At 39.3% G+C, this 16,569-nt stretch overlaps 1 protein-coding gene across 1 annotated transcript; it reads right to left on the reverse strand.

The window, feature by feature from the left end:
• Window positions 1-886: 886 nt before the first annotated feature.
• On the reverse strand, window positions 887-5,985 carry LOC121388476 (cilia- and flagella-associated protein 20). The gene is made up of 5 exons (XM_041519827.1): window positions 5,766-5,985; window positions 5,002-5,081; window positions 4,265-4,376; window positions 3,260-3,448; window positions 887-2,586 (listed from the first exon to the last, which is right to left on the reverse strand). Exons 1-5 carry the CDS (start codon window positions 5,847-5,849, stop codon window positions 2,470-2,472), a joined length of 582 nt encoding a protein of 193 aa, XP_041375761.1. The 5' UTR covers window positions 5,850-5,985; the 3' UTR covers window positions 887-2,469.
• Window positions 5,986-16,569: the final 10,584 nt, after the last annotated feature.

A 16,569-nucleotide genomic window follows, 5' to 3' on the forward strand; every position in this document is an offset into this window, starting at 1 on the left:
AAAAACAGAAGAGAATCTTTATAGCTGCATAAAAACAGCATTGTTAAAGAAAGAAATGTTTTATTTAACGACGCACTCAACACATTTTATTTACGGTTATATGGCGTCAGACATATGGTTAAGGACCACACAGATTTGTTTAGAGGAAACCCGCTGTCACCACTACATGGGCTACTCTTCCGATTAGCAGCAAGGGATCTTTTATTTGCGCTTCCCACAGGCAGGATAGCACAAACCATGGCCTTTGTTGAACCAGTTATGGATCGCTGGTCGGTGCAAGTGGTTTTCACCTACCCATTGAGCCTTGCGGAGCACTCACTCAGGGTTTGGAGTCGGTATCTGGATTAAAAATCCCATGCCTCGACTGGAATCAGAACCCAGTAGCTACCAGCCTGTAGACCGATGGCCTGCCACGACGCCACCGAGGCCGGTACAGCATTGTTAAATTAACAATGGCATTATTTTTAGATTGTGTTTTGTTTTGCAGTTTTTTTGTGAGCTTTTTTGTTTTTCTTTTTAAACATGTTGAGTGCCTCATTAAATAAAACTCTTTTTTTTGTGGTATATGTTTGACTGTGAGACTAAGATATGCCTTGTATCTTGTATGTACTATCCGGTGATTTAACAGAACATAAAAACTATAAACACCATTACCCTTCACACAGTAATGCTTAACCCACCCACCCAAATATATCTTAGGTGGTAATAAGATTTTTTTTTAAAGGAGTTCATTTTGCAATCAATTAGTACATTTTATTGCTAATATTTAATTTTTTCCAAGCAAAGAACTGTAAAAAAGAAAAAATAACTGCCAATAGGGCCTATCTGGGTATAATTCCTGATCTTTTGTACTTCTAAAAATGACAAACATCAAATACTACTATGGTAATACTTCAACATTTATTCGATACCTACGGAAGTGATATTTACAAAAAGTATAAACAATTTAACAGTCCAAACATGACATGTTGTGAACATAAATTCTGAATGAGGAGTTGGGAGCGTGATTAAAAAAACCCTAAAATATAACAAGCAACATTTAAATATATTGCAACAGATCCCAACAACTCATTCAAAAAGTAAAGGAAAAAAAAGAAAAAAAGGCCATTTGATGATTTTAATTACATATGATATTGTAATGAGTTTCTATTTGAAATATATATATTAGTGATGGTTATAAACTAACAGCTAAATTTCCCTTGCCAGTATACGTTGGGAACAAAACTTCTCAAGACGTTTTTGATCTCTACACATTCTGTACATCTTCCACATTCCAAACTGTTCATGTTCAGCTTTACCACTAAGTATGGTGCAACGGCCAATAATGTAGAAACGGAGTCCCCAAATGCAAAAAGGTAACGTATATCGGTGTTATTTTTCACCACAGCAAGTCTTGTCACCTATGGCAGTGTTATATGACTGCCGTCCAACGACAAAACTTAGTAACTTACATTTACATTTTGTTTTCAAGAAATAGGCAAGTTGTACCTTTTTAATGGCTGTTTGACACCAAGACTATTGATGCCTCAACACTAATGATCATTGTATCCAGTTATTAAGCCCATTTTTTCATTTATGAAATGTCTTATTTTTTGGGTGGGACATCAACTTAATCACTGGGAGTCCTAGGTTCTTGATTTGTGGTGATGAAGATTCCAGTGGTAAAACAAGCCAACTGCAGTTCAGTTTGCAGTAATGCATTAAAACGTAATCTGGAAATAACCATCACTAGACATAATTTAAGGTAACCTGAAAAATTACATTATATAAAATTGTGAACAAAACAATTTGTTAAACAGGTTTTGCCGCTGCACGACAGATGTGTAGCGGACACCGAATCTACTGTTACACCTTGCTTTTGTCTGGTATCTGGTATTTTTGGACTCTTCAGCTTTTTGGTTATGCTATTATTCACTCTTTTCTATTTTGTTTTGTGGAGGTATAATTTGTCTCATTTCAGATTTCTTAACAAAATAAGCAACCGTACCCAGGCCTGCTGTTATCTGATATCAATATTATTATATTTTTAAAATAAAGGCTTAATACATTTTTGGGGTCATTTTATATCAAGTGGCAGTTTTTTTTATTCGAAATTAATATTAGTATGCTGTCTTTTTTTTTTTAAATAAAATAATTTAATATTAATATCAGGTGATGTTTTGCTTTTTTATAGTCATACAAGCATGATAATATAAAATTTATATTACTTTGATATTAATATCAGTATTTTAACAATATAAAAGTCCAAGACAGCTTTTGTTAATTTGATAATCAATATCATCAGTTTTAAGAGTAAAGTCTTCAATCAGGTCTGAGTGATATTTATATCAAATAACAACGTCTCAATAATAAACAGCTGCTGCAGAATCCAAAATCTGATTCGTCCCATATATCGTAGGTCATTCCGATCCTTTGAGTAGTAACAGTTGGGATATTTACAATGATGAACCACTTCCTATGAAACGTTTGTTATGCTTTTGGTTTGCCGGTTACTGGGAGGTACAACTTGAACTCTGCGGGCAATTCGTCTTCTGAATATAGTCTGTCAGAGAAGTACACTCGACGAATTCGACAGTTGGCATGAATCTGAAAAACCCCACAAAATTTCAAAACATTTCAAATAATAGAGAGAAAAGTTTGTTATTTAAAATACCTATGAAATTATTAATAAAAACACCCTTTTTTCATCCATTTATAAAGTTAGAAAAAAAAGATTAATGACAAAAATATTTTTAAACTTTTCGACCTTAAAATTCAGATCAACTCCTACATGTAGAATTAATATAGTTTAAATAATAATAAAAACTTATTTGTCATCACAAATTTTGAAAACTGAACTTAAACAGTGAACCCTGAAGATGAAATCAGTATCTGTGATTCTAAAACAATTTAAGTCCAAACTCTAATAGTATCAAAGTATTGCCCTTATAAATAGAATGGTGTTGGTTTTTTTGCTTAAGTTTTGGATCTGAATTTGTATATGCATGCAAGACAAAAACAGGCTTTGTAAATTTGGCCCTTAAAAGTTTGATAAGCATGGACCCTGACCAAGCTCTGTGCTTATAAAACCATTTTACAGTCTAGACTTGTGATTTTAATAATGTCATGAGACTAACATCATGGTAAAACAGACAAATTACATATATGTGATGTCATAAAACAATTGAGTCTAGACTAAAGTTTTATAAGCACAAGCCTCACTGTTATTGTTGGGGGGAATTTTCTTCATATTTTTACCATGTTTCAGCAAAGCACTCACCTGCACTCGTAGTGTTTCAATGTAGTTTGTTCCATAAGCTCTGCGGGTGAAGTCAGACAAGTTGAACTGAATTTGATTCCAGCCATCGTCCAGCCTCATGGGCATGGTGCAGATGAACGGCTTCACGCGGGTCGTACTCTGGTAGTTGCTGGCTCGGAATCTCCGCCGCACGTTCTTGTCGTCTAATACCTGATAGAAGAGAGCAACATTACTGCAAGCTGCTAAAACAAGAAGATGACACTACAAAGTCAAAACATGGGGAAATTGGCAGTACCAATTTACCAGTCAGACAGTTGATTTCTAACACTTATAGTATAAAAGTTCCAAAATGAGAAATGTTTGAACATAAATCACTTTCGTTATAATTGTCTTCCTATGTTTTAGTGGCATCCCACTGCCTTCATCTGGGGATAGTAATTCTCTTCCACTCTATCTATGAGATGAGAGAATTACAATCCTCTGGTGAACATGGCAGGATTCCACCAAAACGAAGGGTGAAAATAAAAGTAATGAAAGTGATTTCTGCAAATTTTTGGACTGTCAGCCATGTGCTTTTGTGTACATCCCTCAGTTTAAGAGTTACTGTCCCTTAGGGATTCCTATAATTGCTAAACTTTATCCAAAATGCCCACCTCCAAATTGTTTTAATAGTTTCATTACAAAGATACCGATCTTGACTGGACTTTTTTTTAAATTTTGTGTACCTATAACTTACAAACGTTTATGAATTAAAGAAGAAAAATTTGATTAAGCAGTTTGTGCATTAGAAGACAATCAATTAGGAAAACTGGAAGAAGTAATTTTTCAATAATGTAAACAAGAACATTTATCAAGTCCCAAACTAACCCTACTGTTTGAATGGAACAAATAATATCAGGATACAATATTTTGGTTGAAAGGAAATTACACTAGCCAAAACATTTTGTGCCCAAACATATATTCACTCACACTGACAGACTTTGCTCTGACCACAATACTGTTTGCAGTGAAAATTACTAAACATACCTGAACTTCAAATGTGAAATATTTCTTCAAATTTTTGATAATCATAACCAGGAAGGGGAGCTTTATCCCCAGTGTTTTCTTTGGATCTGCCGGACATGTGATGAATGTTGTGCTGCAAAAATACAAAAATATATCTAAATATAGAAATTGATCTGAAGCTTCAAGTCTGTCTATTTGTAGTAACATTTGAACTATAGTTTCTATGTTACAAAACATTTTCTACATAAAGAATACTGTGGATCATATAAAGGTTATTCAACTACATTGACTCAAAATGCCCATTTTAGTTATAGTTTAAACTACTTCTTGTGGTTGGGTCAGTTTTGCAATTTATGTCATTTCAACACTTGATAAAGACAATTTTCAATAGCATTACAAAAACAACCTGACAAAACAATAAATCCAGTTAATTTGTTTCCAAAGAGGTATAGATTATGGATATAGGAAATTATGTTAGGACCATCAACAATAAGTTAATTTCCAAGATCTAAAGAAATACTTGTATTAGAGGTAAAAAAATTTTTTAACTTAACAGCAGAAGAGGGAATAATATTATCTACATGTAATGTTGGTGTAAATGCTTTACTTTTGATTCACTCCCTCAAAATAATACAAATTAAGACGACTGTAAAGGCAAGGCATAAAGCTCTGTATTGCTAAATGAATCCGTGAATGAAGATTTAGGGCTAAAAATTAATTTACATAAAGTAGCTAAGATGGTCTCCTTTATTACATACCTAACATTTGTTCCAACAATTTCTAACACTAATGACTGGATATCGTTGTCTGTAATTCGTTTTATGTGGCCATTCCGAACCTGAAACATAAAAATAGTTAAAACATTAAAAATTAAGTACAGGGGCTGATCCAGCATGTTGGAAAGGTTGATCACAAAATTTAAAAATGAGCAATTTCAGTTTGTTGAAGGCAAAAGCAGAGAGATCTCAATCTAGAGGGGCTCGGGTGTAGAATCCCCACACATTTTTAAATAACAATGCTCAGCGGTGCATTTTCAGGGCAAATTAGTGTTTTATATTGGGGACTATGAATTTTTTTTTTTTTTTTTAAAGTTCATAAGAAAAGGGCACTTGAAACAGATGGGGAAGGGGTCATGGAACCACTGTAACTAACACACACACACACACCCCTTTAGATCCACCAATGAAATTAAAACTAAAACCTAAACTAACTCTTAATAAAATACTAATATAAAAATGAAAAATCACACAATTAACCTGCACTCTTTGACTTTTAACAGAATCCCACACAAAAACTCAAAACAGGCCTTTGTATAGCCTATTTTATTTTGTAAAATTATTAAATAAACTGTCATATTGCAATAATATAAATGTTCTAAATAAAAGATAAGAAATAATATATCATACCTTATATTAATACAATGCATGTAAATATAAATATTAAATGATATGCTTGATAAAACATGCGTATCCAGGGAAATTATCATGGAAGACAGGAAGAAACAAAAAGCTTTAAAACTTACCTTTTTGTCCCAAATTTGAAGCGGTTTGCTACCAATGCTGTAAAGTATTGATAAAAATCCACTTTGAAATGTGTTCTTGAACATTTTGAAATAATATAATATCCAGCACTGGATAAAAATCAAGTTATTTCTCACGCCAGACCTTTATATGCTTCTACTCGTGTGATCACCAAGTTGTCAAGTGAAGATTTCAGGGTGTGTATACATGGGAGGTTGCCAAGGGCGCGCAATAATACAAGTTACTATGGATGCCATATTCCTTTTTTGACATGAATACTCAAATAAAAGTTGACATGTTTGATATTGTTAATGGACAATCTAAAAACTTAATATTATAATGATTTCACTCGACTATTTAAGAAACGTTCGTTTTATTTATATATTATAATTGTTTTTAGATGGAACTATTTTGTGAACGTATATTTTATAGTGTTAACAACTTCCGTAATCGCCATGAGCGTTGTACGATTTACCCTTTGACCGCCGTTGCTCGGGAATGAGTTTTCAGGGCGTGTAATGTAATGTTCACTATGATATCGCACGCATTGTTTACGGTTGTAGCGGCGGGTGGAAAACGAGTAACGGTTAATTTCACTTTGTTTGTGGTTAACTTTAATTATTAGTAATAGCAGCAGTAATGATCGAGGTGTAATAAAAAATCAGTGAAAATACAGTGTTGAGATAATTAGTTTAATTAGCCCTATGCAAATGTACGTGATATATTAGATAACTAGGAAGGCAACAATAACGGTATTTGCAGTATTATGCGGAGTGTAAAATAATATACATGTACTTCTAAAATGGAAGCTGGTAGGAGAGAGACATGTAATGGGGGCACCATACATAAAATATCGTCTTATTCAATCACGGGGTGGAGTGGGGCGTAGCCCAGTGGTACAGCACGAGTTCGCCTGGTGTGCGGTCGATCTAGGATCGATCCCCGTCCGTGGCCCACTGGGCTATTTCTCGTTCCAGCCAGTGTACCACGACTGGTATATCAAAGACCGTAACTGGTGCTATCCTGTCAGTGGGATGATGCATAGAAAATATCCCTTGCTACAGTAGCACTAGTGATCAAATGTAGTGGGTTTCCTCTCTAAGTCTGTCACTATATGTCAGAATTACCAAATGTTTGACATCCAACAGCCATTGATTAAACAATCAATGCATGTGCTTCAGTGGTGTCGTTAATCAAAACAAAACAAAAATCTTTAGTGTGATCCAAACCGTAACCCATTGTACCCCTGCGTCGAAAGCTGGAGGGGGGGGGGGGTCAGTGTAGTGGTTTTACCCCCCGAACTCTTATCTCCTAAGACTAAGTTGTACACTCATTCTCTGTTGCATTGGGATCTACCACAGTCGGTAGATCGCTCACCTGAGGTGCTTTCGTTGTAGGATCGAATCCCCTCGGTCGACCCATTCTCTGTTTGGGTTTTCCCCTGTTTCAGCCAGTGCTCCATGACTGGTATATTAATGATGCTAGTATGTGCTGTCTTGTCTGTGGAATAGTGTATATAAACATGGCCAGGGGGGGGGGGGGGGGGGGGGCAACTGAGTAGTTAATAGTCTAAAACTCCTTAAACGGTTAAGAAGAGAATTTTCTTTAAGTTTCTATCCACCCACCCCCACCCCCGCTAGCTACGGTCCTAATGTTTGACATCTAATAGCCAACAATTTGTAAATATGTACTATTGGTGTCGTTAAACAAAACAAACTTCTTTTCACTCTGGGTTTGAGCTGGGATACGAACCCAGTAGCTAGCACCCTCAGAGAAGATGACTTAAACAGTATGCTGTCATCCAATCTAATTAAAATTAGCTTCACTATTACATGTGGTAGACCAAGAGAGCTAATTTTAATCAGATTGGCTGTCATCGGTTTTTTTCTTTCTTTCTTTTTACACATTTCCGTGCTTATATCCAATTAAGATTCAAGCACACTGTCCTGGGCACACATCTCAGCTATCTGGGCTGTCTGTCTAGGGCAGTGGGTTAGTTGTTTAGTAATTAGTGAGATATAAGAGGGTGTAGTGGTCTTACACCTACCCAATGAGTCGTTAAAACTCGCTCTGGGTGGGAGCCGGTACCTGGCTGCGAACCCTGTACCTACCAGCCTTATGCCCGATGGCTTAACCACGACACCACCAATGCCGGTATCTTCTTGTCCTCTGCAGGCTATATTTACTGGTGCACAGTGCGCTATGGTTATTATGTAATTCTTTCATTCCTGGTAGATCGTACTCTCGACTTTGAACAATGTCTGCTAACACGATGGTGATAATATGACACTACGATAGCGATAAGTGTACGCTACGTACTTTTTGTTAGTATTGTTTGTCAGCATGACGTAACAGGTTACATATAACAAGGAAAGCATTTTGAAAAGAGGCCATTGTTATTCCCTTTACCTGTTCTATTTCCCATCATTGTTTAATAAGCTCAAAGGAACGGTATCTATGGTGGGTGGACATATGGAGATGAGTACAGATGGTCATTTATAAGCATACAAGACGGGGTGGGCGTGGGAGTGTGGGTGGGGGCGGTGGTAAACTGCTTCCCCGGGAATGGCCTGAAAACGTTTCACAATGTGTTTCTATCATTTTACTCACATTATTGTTTGTAATCCGTGTTTAAATGTGTACTGATTCGTTTGGAACTCTATATAGCAGTTTGGTAAATATTTCGTTTAGTTCAGGCAAAAATCGGCCTGTCCCCCACCCCCATGAAAATTAGAACCCGTACGCCTATGCAACCTATAGTGGAGGGGAAACAGGCGTACGGGCTCCCATTTTTGTAGGGAGGCAGGCTGGCTTTTGCCCGAATTAAATGAAAATGCCCGAATCTGGATAACAACATATTCTTATTAGCATTACAACCAGTTGAATTGCAAATGAATCACTACGCATTTTTACATGGATTACAAATAATTTTCAGAGTAGACTGGTGGAAATAGGGCCTACATGGTAAAAAGGTTTCAGGTTAGCACATTTTGCCTGAATATTTGTATCAATTTTGCCCGAATTTGAGGTTTTGCTCCAGCACTGGCGGAGGGGGGGGGGGGGGGGGCAGTTGCCCCCACCCCACTCCCCCTCACCGCCCTCATATCCCAGACAGCACGTGTCTTTTCATTAATCATGCATGTCTATATGCACGCACGCAAACAGGTCTGGGAATTGCGGGCGATTCGGTGCCTAGGGTTCGAGTCCCTGCAACGGCATGGGATAATTTCTGAGGCCCCCCTCCCAAAAAAAGTATTTTTTTTATCCCCTATGCTCTTGTGCTTATAATCTTTGTATGTATTAGTCAAACCCGACATACATACAATAAAACGATAGTCATACATTTACACACACACACATACACACACACACACACACACACACACACACATACGTACATGTACAGGCAGAGAGCTGGGAGGGTATATGGACGGACGGACAGACGCAACATGAATGGATGGTTATATAGATGTACACAATGAATCACCCCGACAGTAACGCCATACTCGGGTGGGGACTATTTACAACATTGGTTACAAACAGTTTATCGTGGTAAATTATGTATATAAGTATCCATTGTCACGCTGTCTGGAAACAGAGGCACGACTTCGATCAGTTTCACAGAATGGATTTATAAACAGAACAAAAAATCGAGTCTAACAAAACAATCGAACGTGCATCATGTTTTTGTGTTTGTATGTATGTGCACCGGCCTCGGTGGCGTCGTGGTTAGGCCATCGGTCTACAGGCTGGTAGGTACTGGGTTCGGATCCCAGTCGAGGCATGGGATTTATAATCCAGATACTGACTCCAAACTCTGAGTGAGTGCTCCGCAAGGCTCAATGGGTAGGTGTAAACCACTTGCACCAACCAGTAATCCATAACTGGTTCAACAAAGGCCATGGTTTGTGCTATCCTGCCTGTGGGAAGCGCAAATAAAAGAGCCCTTGCTGCTAATAGGAAAGAGTAGCCCATGTAGTGGCGACAGCGGGTTTCCTCTCAGAATCTGTGTGGTCCTTAACCATATGTCTGACGCCATATAACCGTAAATAAAATGTGTTGAGTGTGTCGTTAAATAAAACATTTCTTTCTTTCTTTGTAATGTATGTGTAAGTTGATCATTAGCGTTAATAGAACATGCAATGTGACACCATGTGATATCTTCCGGCGTTATGGAAGAGTTACGCTTGCTAGAGACGGAAGTTTATCATTCTAGCAGGAATATGTAAAGTAAAAAGTGAAGTTTGTTTTATTTAACGACGCCACTAGAGCACATTGATTTTTTATCTTATTATCGGTTATTGGACGTCAAACATATGTTCATTCTGACACTGTTTTCTAGAGGAAACCCGCTACATAGGCTACTCTTTTACGACAGGCAGCAAGGAATCTTTTATTTACGCTTCCCACAGGCAGGATAGCACAAACCATGGCCTTTGTTGAACCAGTTATGGATCACTGGTTGGTTCAAGTGGTTTACACATTACCCATTGAGCATTGCGGTGCACTCACTCAGAATATGTAGACCGTGACAGTACAGCAACATGCAGCTGTTGCGACAACAAAGCTGAAAAACAATATTAACTGTTAGCGAGAGAGTTCATTATATAATAAAGTATTTATGTGTAATTATTGATTAATCCGTCAAGCATCTGGATAAAGTTAAAGTTTCTTTTGTCTAATGAAACCACTATCGAGTACATTGATTTATTAATCATCACCTATTGGATGTCAAACATTTGGTAATTTTGGACAGGCAGTCTTAGAAGAAATAAGCTACATATTTGTTATTAGCCGCAAAGACAGGACAGCACATACCGCAGGCTTTGATATACTAGTCGTGGGGCATTGGCTGGGACGGGGGAAAACAATCAGATAATAAGTCCACGGAGTAGATTCGATCCATCAAAACAAGTACTTCAGACGAACGCTCTACCGGGCGAGCTATCCGGTAGATCCTGCCCACCCCCGCCCCCTCCCCCTTTGGATGATCCCAGCGACTGGAGGGTGGGATGCAGCAATTATTATTTCAACTTTCATCTGAGGGAATGCACAATCTTCAGAGATGAGGGCGTGGGTCCGTTTTATTTAACGACACCACTAGAGCATGTTCGATGTCCAACATTTGGTAATTTTGACATGTTTACTCTTAGAAAGTAAACCCGCTACATTTGTCCATTAGTGGCAAGGGATCTTTTATATGCATTATAAACAGGATAGCACATACCTCGGCCTTTGGTATACCAGTCGTGGTGCACTGGCTAAAGCGAGATATAACCCAATGGGCCCACCAACGGGGTTCGATCCCAGACCGATCGCGCATCAGGCGAGCGCTTTATTACTGGGTTACGTCCCGTCCCAGAGCATAGGTAAGGGCAGCTCCCTCTTTCCCGCGTTCATGCCTACGAGAGTAGCTCCATGCCCATGGCATGCAGGATTTCCAAATGGGGTGCGGTTTGTGTGTGTGTGTGTGTGTGTGTGTGTGTGTGTGTGTGTGTGTGTGTTGTTGTTGTTGTTGTTGTTGTTGTTGTTTTTGTTGTTGTTTTATGGGGAGTTGTGGAGGTTTTTGTGTTGTTATTGTTTTGGGGTGTTTTTTTGTGGGGGTTGCATTAAAATGAATCACCTACAATAGCAAAGATAACTTTCATTTAAAAATTCAATGCTTTGGGGTCAATCTTTCTCATCGGGGGGGGGGGGGTGGACTTAACTCCCCTCATTCAGGTCTACATATTTTGTTGTTTTTATTATACACAATATTATTTTTTGCAATAATTATTTAATACATAATAATTATTAGTGTTCATTGCACGACAATATACTTTTAATATATTTTATACGATAATAAAGAAATTATATATATAATTTTTAGCCATTAAGCAATGGTGGTGGTGTTGGTGATAGTGATCCTGGTGATGGTGATGGTGGTGGTGATGGTGGTTGGTGGTTGTGGAAGCGATAATGTCATTACATATTCATTAAAGGGGAATACACTGAATAAAAAGCTAAGACACATATATTCAGAACTTCAACAGATGATCAGTACAGTTATCGATTCTATATGTAGTTGTCGACATTAACTCGAAAACTGTGAAATAAAACATACATGTTTATTACTCATCTTTCTTATGGCTCTCAACGGTAATAAACATAGTCCAGTGGTAAAGCACTCGACTGGTGCGCAGTCGGTTTGGGATCGGTCTCCATCGGTCTCCATCGGTGGGCCAGTTGGGCTATTTCTTGATCCAGCCAGTGCACCACGACTATATAGTATACCAAAGGCCGTCGTATTCTGTTTGGGATAGTGCATATAAAAGATCGCTTGCTACTAAAGGAAAAATGTAGCGAGTTTCCTCTTTAAGACTATATGTCAAAATGATTAATATAGCAATGTGCTCTAGTTGTGTCGTTAAATAAAACAAACTTTTTAACTTCATACAATAAACAGGTATCGTACTATTTAATAATATCTGAAATTTATTTTTGAGTATATAATCACCTAAAAATTCACTACCCAAAATGTTCGTGATTAGTTAAAGTGTTCTCAAAAGTGTTCTCAAAACGTTTGTTTTGTTTAACGACACCGGATGTCAAACATTTGGTTATTCTAACATATAGCCTTGTCTTAGATAGGAAACCCGCTGAGAACACGAGGGTAGCATAGAATAGGATAGGACAGGACAGGATAGCATAGTATAGGATATGATAAGATAAGATAAGATAGGTTATATGGTATAGGATAGGATAGGATAGGATAGGATAGGATATAAACGTGCCTATATCAAATTAAGATTCAGGCACGTCTCTCTCGGAACAAAGTGGGGAGGGGGGAGGGGGAGTTGGAAAAAGACAGAATTTGGAATAGCAGTCAGTGAAAAAGTTAATATACTCTTCAAAAAAAGAAACGCAAAAGGGTACAAATGGGTTATAACTCCGATTTTATGTTTCCTGCTGGTTCATGCTTCGTGAATATAAGGTCATTGCATGTCCCAAACACATTCCCACGGTTACATTCGATAAAACGCAGCTACTGTACAATAAAGTTCCAAAATGTGAATATTCGCAAAAACGCAGCCACGTGCAAACCATGTCACCACTGCACGTGCGTTGTCTGCACGTGCAACATGAACACCGACAGTATAAAAGTGCAGGGTGTTCGCTTGCCTGGCCTCTGTATCTGGCCGACAGTTGACAATCCAGGACATGCCACGTCTCAGTGAACCGCAGAGAAACAATGCCATCGGCCGACTAGACGCAGGCGAATCCAGAACGGCCGTTGCCAGGGCATTCCATGTGTCCCCAAGCACCATCTCCAGACTGTGGGACCGTTACCAGCAACATGGATCAACACGTGACCTCCCTAGATCCGGTCGACCACGGGTCACTACCCCCGGGCAGGACCGCTACATCCGGGTACGCCACCTTCGGGAACAATTGACTACTGCCACCTCCACAGCCGCAGCAATACCAGGTTTGCGCAGGATATCCGACCAGACCGTACGGAACCGCCTACGTGAGGTAGGAATTCGTGCCAGGCGTCCAGTTCGAGGTGTCATCTTAACACCACAACACCGTCGACTCCGACTGCAGTGGTGCCAGATTCATCGACAATGGCCTCAACTGCGATGGAGACAGGTGTGGTTCAGTGACGAGTCCCGATTTCTGCTCCGACGTCATGATGGAAGATGTCGCGTGTATAGGCGTCGTGGTGAACGTTATGCGGCAAACTGCGTGCAGGAAGTGGACAGATTCGGCGGGGGTAGTGTCATGGTGTGGGCAGCCATCTCACACACTGGCAGAACTGACCTGGTCCACGTGCAGGGCAACCTGAATGCACAGGGCTACATTGACCAGATCCTCCGGCCACACATCGTTCCAGTTATGGCCAACGCCAACGCAGTGTTCCAACATGACAACGCCAGGCCTCACACAGCACGTCTCACAACGGCTTTCCTACAGAACAACAACATTAATGTCCTTCCTTGGCCATCGATATCACCGGATTTGAACCCAATTGAGCATCTATGGGACGAGTTGGACCGACGCCTCCGACAGCGACAACCACAGCCCCAGACCCTGCCCGAGCTGGCAGCAGCCTTGCAGGCCGAGTGGGCCACCATCCCCCGGGACGTCATCCGTACTCTGGTTGCTTCAATGGGCAGGCGGTGCCAGGCAGTTGTCAACACACGCGGAGGCCACACCCGGTATTGACTCCAGATGACCTTGACCTTGGTGGTGTGTCCTATCACTTACTCACAATGGACTAGAGTGAATTGTGAACAATCCTGCAACATTTGGTAATTATCGGACTCACCATTCAATAACTAAATCAATTCTCCAAATGTTACGACAATGTGGTTTTGCGTTTCTTCTTTTGAAGAGTATATATATAAATTTTTAATGAAAAAAAAAAGTTAACAAGCCAAAAATAAAAAGGAATTGACTGCTCGGCCGAATATTTATATTTAATTTGGAGCGTTTTAGATGGACAGTCCAAAAGTAAATGAGAGGAATATAAAAGAGGATCGGACAATTTAATAATAATTATAGACTTTTTTTGGTAACATTCTGAACGAAGGTCTAAAAGTTTAAAGTTCTAGTTATATGTCCACGTGTGTATCACTGTAGGTATAGTCTTGTCGTCATGTTTTTTTGGGTTTTTTGGGGTTTTTTTTTTTTTGGGGGGGGGGGGGTAAATATATTTATTGCCCCAGATATTTACATATTGATAATGTCAGGGTTGGGGCCCTATAATCATTATCTTACAATAGATACATAAATATAAAGTGCATTCAATAAAATTACTAGTTAATTGAAACAGTCAAATTTGGAGCACAAAATTAATGACAGACTAAATATATAATAAAAGAGAAATTAAACAGATAGACGGAGAGAAAAGAAGAAAAGAAAAATCTATATTTCCAAATATAGAAAACAAACGTTATTGGCTTTTAGGTTACAAAACAAAAACACAAAAACCTCACCACCAAAAGTACGTGTCTTATATTGGAGTTATTTTTAACTGTTAAGGCTAAATTTAATTTTTTAGACATCTTTGCCAAGGTGCCCAGTTTTCATCAAACTCTTTATGTAAAAAAAAAAGAAAGAAAGAAATGTTTTATTTAACGACGCACTCAACACATTTTATTTACGGTTATATGGCGTCAGACATATGGTTAAGGACCCCACAGATTCTGAGAGGAAACCCGCTGTCGCCACTACATGGGCTACTCTTCTTTCCGATTAACAGCAAGGGATCTTTTATTTGCGCTTCCCACAGGCAGGATAGCACAAACCATGGCCTTTGTTGAACCAGTTATGGATCACTGGTCGCTGCAAGTGGTTTACACCTACCCATTGAGCCTTGCGGAGAACTCACTCAGGGTTTGGAGTCGGTATCTGGATTAAAAATCCTATGCCTAGACTGGGATCCGAACCCAGTACCTACCAGCCTGTAGACCGATGGCCTACCATGACGCCACCGAGGCCGGTAACTCTTTATGTGAACAGTTTTTATAAAGTATCCTGTCGTCATGGTTGGTATGGGGCAGGATTTAACTCAGTCGGTTGAGTGCTCGCTTGAGGTAGGCTACTTGCGTCGCAGGATCGAACCACCTCGGTGGATCCATTCAGCTCAATGGGGTTTTTCTCGTTCCAACCAGTGCACCACAACTGGACAAAGGCCGTGGTATGTGTTTTCCTGTCTGTGGGAAAGTGCATATAAAAGATCCCTTGCTGCATTAAAAAAAAATGTAGCGGGTTTCCTCTAATGACTACGAGTCAGAATTGTTAAATTTTTGACATCCAATAGCCGATGATTAATTAATCGATGTGCTCCAGTGGTGTCGTTAAACAAAACAAACTTCTTCATGGTTGGTATGGTGGTGCGGACGGGCCCGGCTCCGGGAGATACGAGACTGTACCAATATAAAACAAATAAAGTCTAGGAAAGAGTAATAGGGGTCGACTCCGCTTCCAATTTCTTCTTTGAGTTGGGGCGGTCAATCTTCCAGTGCTGCTTTGACAGGCTGGTACAGTTAAGAGAATAAACGCGAACAAGCGAAAACATGTCGACTAAAATCAGCCTGAAAATGACTCTTATTAAAAAACAATCCACCCTGGTGGTACAGGCAACGTGAAGCGTCCTAGCGTTTAATCAGTTCTAGTGACCGCATACATCCCAGTAAAAAAACTGACAAAACAAAAAAAATGGTGGATTTCCAGGTCAAGCAAGCAAAAACACGTGCAATGTGTACAGGCGAAACAAACACGTGTTGCCGCGGCGAGCTCCAGAGTGGGAATAACACACAGATGTACAGAAATTAAAGCAAGATAAGTTCTGTGAGTTTGGACAAGAATTACCATGCACTGTTTTCGAGTACTAAATATTGCACGTTTAATTTATTGGATTGTCTGACTTTTTTGACAGTGATTTGTGAGTGTATGTCATAAAACAAAAAATGGTTTGTATGTCTATGTTTATCTGTTTCACGTTCAGCGATAGTGAGTGACGCTAACGTTCACAAACTATGTGACTGATTCCCGACATAGTCGTTGGGTTTAACGCTCTATCTGGCTGAAAGCCCCTCCACACACACACACACACACACACACACACACACCTACCTAACCCCACCCCGTTTGTCTTGGGCAAGTTTGGATTAATTAAACATGACTTAAGAGTGGCAGTTCTACGGACAGGAGTAGGATGGGTGTGTGGTCATTGGCGGATCCAGAGGGGGTTACAGGGGTCCAGTGATACCCCACCCACCCTATTTTAATTACTTTGGGGTTTTTTTTTTTATTCAT

Source organism: Gigantopelta aegis, chromosome 14 (genome assembly GCF_016097555.1).
Source record: "Gigantopelta aegis isolate Gae_Host chromosome 14, Gae_host_genome, whole genome shotgun sequence".
In the NCBI taxonomy this organism is placed as follows: Eukaryota; Metazoa; Mollusca; class Gastropoda; order Neomphalida; family Peltospiridae; genus Gigantopelta; species Gigantopelta aegis.